General features: G+C 50.3%; 1 protein-coding gene across 1 annotated transcript in view; it reads right to left on the reverse strand.

Annotated features, from left to right (window-relative positions):
* The window catches only part of DDB1 (damage-specific DNA binding protein 1, 127kDa), a 26,740-nt gene that overhangs the window by 6,142 nt on the left and 10,864 nt on the right, over positions 1–9,734 (reverse strand). The window contains exons 11-22 of the mRNA XM_014544541.1: positions 9,391–9,493; positions 5,900–5,975; positions 5,704–5,812; positions 4,339–4,517; positions 4,095–4,258; positions 3,912–4,019; positions 3,577–3,784; positions 2,504–2,599; positions 2,303–2,414; positions 1,293–1,416; positions 858–1,022; positions 96–190 (exon numbers count right to left, since the gene is read on the reverse strand). Of these exons, the coding sequence (XP_014400027.1) occupies positions 96–190; positions 858–1,022; positions 1,293–1,416; positions 2,303–2,414; positions 2,504–2,599; positions 3,577–3,784; positions 3,912–4,019; positions 4,095–4,258; positions 4,339–4,517; positions 5,704–5,812; positions 5,900–5,975; positions 9,391–9,493 (1,539 nt within the window). The remainder of the gene's footprint in view (positions 1–95; positions 191–857; positions 1,023–1,292; positions 1,417–2,302; positions 2,415–2,503; positions 2,600–3,576; positions 3,785–3,911; positions 4,020–4,094; positions 4,259–4,338; positions 4,518–5,703; positions 5,813–5,899; positions 5,976–9,390; positions 9,494–9,734) is intronic.

Consider the following 9,734-nt stretch of genomic DNA (forward strand, 5'->3'; position numbering starts at 1 on the left):
CACTGGACACACACCCCCCCCCCCAGGAAAGCGGGGAGACAGCTGTGGACAATGTGTGCAGCCGGGGGAGGACAGCCCCGAGTGGTGGGCCTCACCGTGCTATTGATGCTGGCCAACAGCTTCCCGTTAAATTCCACCATGGAGTACACGGCCCCTTTCACTTCCTTCTCAGCCACAGTCTGCAGTTTTCCTGGGGGAGGAAGAGATACTCTTGAGCCTCCCCTTGATGAGCCCACACTAACCAACCAAAAGGAAACTGTGATGCCCCCTCCGGCTCTAAGGCCTCCGACAGCAGGAAACACAGCCAGTGCAGACTGAGGGGAACCACCACGGAAGGATGAGCCTCAAGGTCATGTGCAGTGACTCCAGACAGCGTCCCCGAGCTGCCCGCCTGGTGCACAGCTCTCTCAGGAGGGAGACCAATTCCATCGCGTCCACCTGTCCCCAGGTTTCTGGGCTGAAAGCTAGTCTTTAGGACCTTATGAGGGGAGGGGGGGGAGGGGGACGTGTGAAGATACAGGACTGAACACGACGCCTTGGAGCGGGAAAGAAGTCCTACATGGCTGAGCAACCAGGGTTCATCTCTTACTCAAGCCACTAGATGCTCCTCCCCCGCACCCACCTCTCCCCTCCTGCCTTTCCGAGAGCAGAAAAGGAAGCAGCACATGCGAGAGTGTATGTGCCGCGGCTCATCTACTCCAGAACGCATTCAGGCGACAGCGTGAGAGGAGGGGATAGAGTGGCTCATGGCGCAACGATGAACACCGTTCTCCTGCTGCTTAGCTGAGGCTGAAACCTGGACAGTCTGCTTCCTTTCAGAGCCTCAGAGCCTCCGAGGCTGCAGACCGTCCACTTACCATCTGAATACTGAAACACCACAATCCGACCCTGCTTGGGCTCCGCCTCTTCCGGGTACACCATGGCTGTGCCCACAATGAAGTAGGTGTTGGGGTCTTTGCCCAACTTGCAGGAGACCAGGCTGAGGGCATACTCGTTCTGCAGAAACTGGTGGGCATGGAGCACTGGAAGGAGAGGGGAGAGGGTGACGGCGACGATCCCACGCGCAGGCAACCCTGCACTTCTGGGCTCGCAGCGCGGCTCCGGGCAGAGCCCCTGCTGCTCCTGTCTCCAGACTCCCTCGCCAGCCGGCGCTGGCCTGAGGCCCTGCCCCTCCTGCCTTCTCCTCTGAGGATGGCCTAGCACAGCGCCCACCAAATCCTGAAATACATCAGGACCCAGGCCGCCTAGTTTAGGGAGAAGTAGGTACAAAATGACAGAGAGCTCGTGTGCACCTTCGAAGGTGTGCTGGTCGATGATGAGGAGGTTGTGCACCTCCACCTCTTCGCCGAAGGAGGTCTCGTGAGGGGCTGTGCTGCTGGAGAACAGCTTGCTGGAGCTGACGCTGCTGGACAGGGCCTGGGGACAGAGGCACACTCATCACCCGGAGCAGACCGTGCTGGGAGCGTCAGGCCTGGGCCGACGGGACCAGGGAACAGAGACTGGGTCTGAGCGGGGAGAACTCTGGAGGTTGGCAGCTCGAGTGGAACCTGAGGAGCCGTGGGCTTCGGAGGACACGGGGACGAGGACAGGGACCTGAATTCCCTCTGGAATTGACAGTGGTCCTGACAGCACAGGAAGCTGAGGGCCAGGAGAGATCACAAGGACAGTGACCCACATCCATCGGGCACAGCCGAGGAGGAGCCAGGGCACCTAAGAAAGCGGGACTCCACCTCTCCCAATGGGAACAGCGGGGGACACTTCCAACAAAAGGAAAACGGAGGACCTTCCATCGGATTAGGGAAGAAGCCTGATCATAGGTGTCTGGGAGCAGGAAAGGCAGAGCCCCTGGAATGAGACGGTCAGCCAGTCTCTCACTAAGTGCAGCTCTGGAACGTCCTATCGCTGGCACTCACAGACGAGAAAACATGAGGTCAGCAGCTGGCTCCGTCAGACTCCACTCCCATGCTCTCGGCTATCAGGCTACGCTGTCCCCCACTACGCACACCCTACAAAGTACCCACCGATGAGAGAAGCATTACTCATCCTGCAAAGCTACCGAGCAGCAAAGCCACAGACAGCCACCCGTACCCCAAATTCTCACCCCTGCAGTGAGGGGGCCTAATCCAGCTCCTGCCTGTGTTATATGTAAAGTTTTACTGGGACCCAGCTGTGCCCACCTGTTGCTCATGGTGCCCTCCCACAGGCAGAGTGGAGCAGTGACTGAGACCATAGGCCCTGCGAAGCTGAAAGTAAGAAGTCTGTCCCTGCTCTCACGCCCTCTTTCTGTGTCCACTGCCCTCACCTGGGTGCTGGCACTCGGCCTCAGAGCGGTTGTGCCCCCACTCGAGTCCTGAACTTCGATGCGGCTGGAGAGGACCCCAAAACACTGGGACACCTCCTGATAGCAGATCTTCCTGCAGAGCAAGCGGAGCAGGGCCGTCAGAGCGGAGCCTCCACCCACCCACTCCCGGGCCGCCCTCACTCCGCCCACCCCGCGCCTCACCGCGGAGACTCATAGAGCGGAACCGTGCGGATGTGCAGCTTCTGGATCTCATCGATGGTGCCGATGGTGAGGGTGCTGTTGTTGGCCAGTGCCAGGCTGGAAAGAGGGTCTGGGTTAGTGAGGAGACTCGAGGAAGGACAGGATGCTAGGAGGGAGCTCCACGGGGAGGAAACCAAGCAGAACCACACCAGCTTCCTCCAGGGCAGTGGCTCTCAGCTTTGAGGCTTAGGCTCAGAGCGCCTGGGGAGACTTCACAATCCGGATGCCTGGTCCTCCCAGGAGGTTCCACTTAATTGGTCTGGGTGGGCCTAGGCCAGTGATGGCGAACCTGTGACACGCGTGTCAGAGGTGACACGCAAACTCATTTTTTTGGTTGATTTTTCTTTGTTAAATGGCATTTAAATATATAAAATAAATATCAAAAATATGTCTTTGTTTTACTATTGTTGCAAATATCAAAAAATTTCTATATGTGACACGGCACCAGAGTTCAGTTAGGGTTTTTCAAAATGCTGACAGGCCGAGCTCAAAAGGTTCCCCATCACTGACCTAGGCTGAGGTTTATGAGCTTTCAATTTAATGCTCACAGCACTAGAATCTACAACAGAGATTTCAACAGCAACTCTGCCGAGGGGCTTGCTAAACCAGATTGCTCCCCCAAGAAACACCCTAGCATTTCCCACGCGTTCCCAGGCAGTGCTGGGGCGCTGGTGGGCCACGCTTGTGAGCTCCGCTCTAGGGAACTACACATGATCTCTAAAGCTGCGGATTAAAAAAATAATAAAATAAAAAATGAAGCTGCGGGTTAGTCATCTGAAGCACCTGAGGTTTCCTGAGAATAAAGATGCTGGGGTCCAACCTCAGATGTGCTGAATCAGAATCTGAGAAGGAATCAAAAACCTGTACTTTAAAAGCTCCCCAGGTATCTCCATGGGTAGCCAGATTTGAGCGCCTCTGCTCTGCCCTTCCCATTCCGCTTTGTCCGGACTGACGCTGGGGAAGGGCGCAGGGGAGGGGTCTGAGGAAAACACCATGATCCTCAATCCCGGCTCCTGCTGCAGAAACAGGCTCACCTGTCAGGGTAGCCATCGGAGTTGAGGGGACACATGTAGTTCACTTCTTTGAGGTTGACATTAGAGAAGACCAACTTGTGGTTGCTGCTGTAGATGACAGTGGGGCGGTCCGAGCAGGCGAAGACGTTGGTGGTAGAAAGAGACCGGAAAGTCCTCAGCACCGTGGGCTGGGTGCCCAGGGTCACCTTCTTGCGGTCGCTCAGCAGGCCTACAGAGAAGGCACCGGAGAAGGAAGGAAAGGGACAGGGCGACAGCTGAGCTGGGCAGGTCCACAAGCAGCACCTTCAGGCTACGAGGCGGCAAGTCCAGCCTCACTGGCAAAGTGCTGCTCTCACCTGTCTCGATGTTGAGCCCGAAGTAGAACAGCGCCCCGTCTCCCAAGGCACAGAGGAGGTAGTGGCTGCTCTCGAAGGTGGTCATCAGGATGGAGCGGGGAATGATCTCTGTGCGGAAGGGGGACATTCAGTTATCGTCCCACATCTGCCCAGTCCCAACCCAGGTCCTTAAAAGGTCCGTACCTCCACCCAGCATCTCTTTGTGCAGCAGCTCAAAAGAGGGCAGCTTCAGGATCCGGGCCGAGATGTCTGTCCAGAGGCCAATGGCACAAAGAGGGGACAGCCCATTGCTGTCCCCTAAGGGGGTGATGTCCAAGCAGGCCACTTCGTGTTCCATCTCTGTGTGGCTGAACAAAGAGGCAGATGGCAGAGGGAAGCAGCCAGGAAGAAAGGAGAACAGGGAGGGAAGGGCAGACAGAGCGCGCACCTGATCTGCCGGAGCTCCTGCGGGTGGATCTGCAGGTAGTAGAGCGCCCTGCCCACGGCGACCACCACCTGGCTGCTGTTGCAGGAGGCCACGCTGATGTTCTTGCCCTGCGGCTCCTTCCACTCGCTGACTAGAGCTTTGGGGTCTTGAGACACCAGCCTCACGGAGGCAGAAGTGATCTAGAGGAAGAAAAGCGATGTCTCCGAGGACTGGCAGCTCAAAAGGTGGGGTGGGGTGAAATCAAAGAGCATCCGGGTCACTCCAAACATAAAAAGATTTCGGGGGGCGAGGGGGCGGGGCTCAGCAATCAGGCTCCCCAGGATAACCAGTGCCCAGAGGCTCTCTGACCCCCACAGCAGGGACATTTAGAAGAGCTCTGATTCTAGTAACTAATACGTGGAAAGTGCTGCCAATAATCATATATGGATGGTAGCACTATGATAATTGTTTTTCTTCTTTGTGCTTTTCTCTATTTTCCCTATAAGTACCCTATATAATAAAAGGCTAATCTGCAAACTGTCCCCATGGGTGGGAGTTTGACCCCCCGGGAGTTAGACGTGCGCTGACCACCAGGGGGCAGCATGGAACACGGTGGGTGTCAGCTACGCAGCGCTGGCAGCCCTGATGGGCCCGACAAGAGCAGGACCGCAATGGATGGTGGAGGTGAATGGGCAGCACCAGGCCAAGGCAGGTGCGAGCAGGGCTCCCCAATCACCCTGCCAGTCACCCCAAAGATTGGCCCTGATTGCCGGCCAGGCCTAGGAACCCTACCTGTGCACGAATTTCGTGCACCGGGCCTCTAATGTATTAATATTATGAGGAAAATGTGTGTCTCAGAAGACAGGGTATAAGTATTAAGACAGTAACCCTCAAAATATATATATTAAAATCCCAGTCTAGCCCTGGCCGGTTTGGCTCAATGGATAGAGCGTCGGCCTGCGGATTGAAAGGTCCCAGGTTCGATTCCGGTCAAGGGCATGTACCTTGGTTGCGGGCACATCCCCAGTGGGGGGCGTGCAGGAGGCAGCTGATCGATGTTTCTCTCTCATTGATGTTTCTAACTCTCTATCCCTCTCCCTTCCTCTCTATAAAAAAATCAATAAAAAATATTTAAAAAAAAATCCCAGTCTATAAAAGATAATGTGAATAAACAATATACACACATTTGCAGAGGAAACAAAGTTAAAAGCAACAACTCCAAAGTGAAGAGTTGTTAAATTGTTATCTCTGAGTATTGGGTTATCAAGTAATTTAATTTTTTTCTAGCCCTTTAACATTGTTTTTCCGAGCCATAAGCATGGACTGCTCTGTACTGCACTTGAGGTCAAATTCAAGGACATGGGGCCTGCCCCTCTCAGTTGTTACCTGAATCAGCTGCTGATGAGCCACGTTGCCGCAGAAGAAGGTCTGCTGCTCGTCCACAAACCCCGTCAGCTCTGTCTCCTCCACCTCCTCTCCGTTCAGCATGAGGACCCTGCAGGGGAAGGAGCCTCGGTGAGCCGGACCAGCTCCCCCTGCCGCCTTCTCAGGAGCGCCTGGAGCCGGCACAGGCTCATCTTACCTTGTCTGGCCCACAAAAGAGAGCACCAAAGTGTCATCAGTCTCCCGGGTAGGATCAGACCGCAGGGGCCACAGGCCTGGAACAAAGGTCAAGGGTTAAGATGCACAGCACAGACCGACACTGTGAGGAAGGGGCAGCTGTCCCCGTGGGGAGAGAGGAGAATCTGGAATCAGTCGGGAGTTGAAACACACACTGTGTTCCCCCTGGCATTAACTCTGAAGAAGTCAGACTCCACAACAGTGTTGAGCCTGCCACATTAACGTTTCTAACTTGATTTCAGATAATACATTTGCATGATTCAAAATCAAATTTATTTTTAAAAAATATAACAGAAGTCTCACTCCTTTAACCCTCCCTCCAACCCATCCTTCAAATAAGTCACAAGAATAGCTTCGAGCCTGACCAGTGTGGCTCAGTGGTTGAATGTTGACCTATGAACCAGGTCACGGTTCAGTTCCCAGTCAGGGCACATGCCCGGGGTGTGGGCTGTGTCCCCAGTGCGGTGAGAACAGGAAGCAGCTCGCCAGTGATTCTCATCATTGACGTTTCTATCTCTCCCTTCCTCTCTGAAATCAATAAAAATATATATATTTTTAAAAGAATAGTTTCTAGTTTGTCCTTCCAGTTTATTTAATTAAATTTATTGAGGTAACATCGGTTAATGATTCAACTTTATTTTATAACTTAAGGAAACAGGTAAACACTGTATTATAAGCAAATACAAATAAAACGGCCTATTACACGCTGTTGTGCATCCTGCTTTCTCGTTATATGCCGAGCCCTTATCAGAGCAGAGCAGAGCAGTTCCTTTTTTTGACATCTGCACAGTACTGAACGACGAGGCTGTACCAGTTTACTAGGAAGTCCATTGCTGGACACCTTTTCAGTGGACTTTGCTGACACACATGCCATGAAGAATAACCTGACGCCGTTGTTTTTGCTACAGATGAAGGCCTGTGGGCAGAGGCCCAGCACGGGGGTTGCAGGTGAATCACTCACTGCGGCTGCTGCTGGGGAACATCGCTAATGAGCACACGTCCCTCACAGCCTCACCAACAGAAGGTGTGGCCAAACTTTTGGGTTTTGGTCATCTGGCAAAGAATGATATCCCTATTTTGTTTTGATTTGCATCTCTTTTAATACAAAGTGAGGCCTGTTACTGTCCACTCATGTCTTTTGCCAAATCGAGGACAGGAAATCTGGTGCTCTTTCTAGAAGGTTTTTTTTTTTATAAATTAGGGAGATTGGGTCTTTGGCTAAAAAATAACATGTTTTTAACCAGTTTGCCATTTCTTCTAACTTTACAGTGTTTTGTCTTCATCATGTAGGAGTGTTTTATTTTTCTTATTGAATTTATCAATCTTTCTTTGTAGCTCCTGAACTTTGAGTCATAGTTTAAAAGACCTTCCCACTCCAAAATTAGGAAGGAATTCACCAACTTTCGCGTTTAGCTTTGTATGGCTTCATTTTTTACATGAAGTCTTTGCTCTGTTTAGATTCTAGCGAAGTGCACACTGTGCAGTATGGGTTCCACCTTATCTTTTCCCAAATGACTGTTGTCCCAACATCACTTATTAAAAAGGATCACCTTTGTCTCAGTGAACTGAGACACCGCCACCATCATACACTAAATTCCCTCACGTATTGTTATTTCTGGACTTCTGAGTCTGCTCATGGGACTCTACCTATTTTGTACTAAACCACACTTTTAGTTTCTTAAGTTTAATAGTATGTTTTGTTTAGTTTTTACTTTTTTTTTTGGTTAATCCTCACCTGAGGATATTTTTCCACTGTTTTTTTAGAGTGAGGGAAGGAGACAGGAAGGAGGGGGACGAGGGACAGAGAGGAGGAGAGAGAAACATTGACATGAGAGGGATGTATTGATTGACTGGGCCAGGACAGAACCTGCAACCAAAGTATATGCACTTGACCCGGAATCGAACCCGAGACCCTTTGGTATGCAGGCTGGTGCTCCAACCATTGAACCACACCAGCCAGGGCTTAATAATATGTTTTAACACCTGATAAGGCTAGTCCTGCATCACTGCTCTTAAGTTTTCCTGGCTTTTCTAGTTTCTTGCTCTATTTGGACTTTGACTTGTCATCAAGGAAAAACCTACTGATGTTATTGGTACATTACGTATAAAAAGTTGGAGAGAGAACAGCTTTCTAACGATTTGTAAGACCTGGCTGTATCTTTTTCATTGGAACAAGCTAGCCTTCAAGAGTACTTTAAAGTTTTATGTATAGATTTTGCACATTTTTTGTTAAACTTATTCCTTGGTATTTTACCTTTTTTGCTGCTATTGCAAATTGCCTCTTTCCCTCTATTTTACCTTCTAATTGTGTTCTTACTTTTTTAAAACAGTAACAACCTTTTATTACATATATGTGTGTGTACATATATATATATACACACATACATATATATACATACACATACGTGTGTATATATATGTACATATACATATACATATACATATACATATAGTTGTTGTTGATTACAGAGAGGAAGGGAGAGGGAGAGATAGAAACATCAGTGATGCGAGAATCATTGATCGGCTGCCTCCTGCATGCCCACTAATGGGGCTCAAGCCCACAACCCAGGCATGTGCCCTTGACCGGAATTGAACCTGGGACCCTGCAGTCTGCAGGCCGATGCTCTATGCACTGAGCCAAATCAGCAAGGATTAATTGTATTTTTAAATGGAAGTTATTGATTTCAGTACATTAATTTTATAACCTGCCACCCTAATGAATCCTTATTGCCTAAAATTTTTCAGTTGATTCTCTTGGGTTTTGCAGTTATATGACCTCTTCCTCTCTAATTCATAAACCTCTATTTCTTTTCTGTTCCCATCATGTTTCTTTATATTCTGAATTATTTCACTTTAGTTGTAGCTCATATATACAACTTTAAACTGGTTTTGCTTTCTGATTCAATCCGATCATCTTTTTCTTGTAATAGGTGAGTTTAGTCCACGTACATTTACTAATAGGGTAACAGGTACCTGATATATACATACTGGTACCTATGTATGGTGTCAGCTCTGTCGTATTACTTTAAGTTACGTTTACTGCTTATATACTGCAAGTCTTCCGTTGTGTAGCCTTTCTTTGATCTTTTTTATTATATCAATTCTCCTGGAAGTGAAGATCTGCCCTTTGTCCTAGAAGTTACTCCCCCTTTCTATGATCTCCTCAGTCCCCACTTCCCCTGGCGGCTCTGTCAGCTCCCTACACACAACATGGAATTACCCTGTAGTCTTTTCCTCCCCATTCTTCCACTTCCCTATCCAATGCTGGTCAATAGCGTTCTTTTTTAAGCTTTTAGGTATGTTTCAGTGTCTACCAGGCCACTGCACCCGTGACCTTCTTTATTCGATCTGCTTTCCTCTAGCTCTCACCCAAGTGCCTTCCCAACACGTAACAAGGACAAAGGCCAAGGTCATTCAAGTAAGACCTGCACCCTACATCCACCAAAAGGCTACCTTTGATGCCGGGTAAGTCGATGCTGGCGTGCTCGTGGATTCCAATCCCGTTCCGGATGATCCGCAAGGAGCCTTCCTTGAAAGCCCCCGAGCAAGTGACCAGCTGCAGAGAGAGACAAGGTTTCTATACACACACCCCCACACCCAGCGCCCGGGCCTTCATGCTGAGGCCCAGCAAGTGCATTAGCTGCACCTGGACCCAAGGACCTGACTGTGGAGCTGGGTGTGAGGCTGCAGACTTAGCAGAGGTTCACCTCCAGTCTCCCCAACGTCCTGACAGACAGGACATTCTAGTCCAAACAGCAAAGGCTCCTGCTACTTACCCGCAAGCTCCCTCCCATCCT

This window comes from Myotis brandtii, unplaced genomic scaffold, assembly GCF_000412655.1.
Source record: "Myotis brandtii unplaced genomic scaffold, ASM41265v1 scaffold369, whole genome shotgun sequence".
Classification (NCBI taxonomy): domain Eukaryota; kingdom Metazoa; phylum Chordata; class Mammalia; order Chiroptera; family Vespertilionidae; genus Myotis; species Myotis brandtii.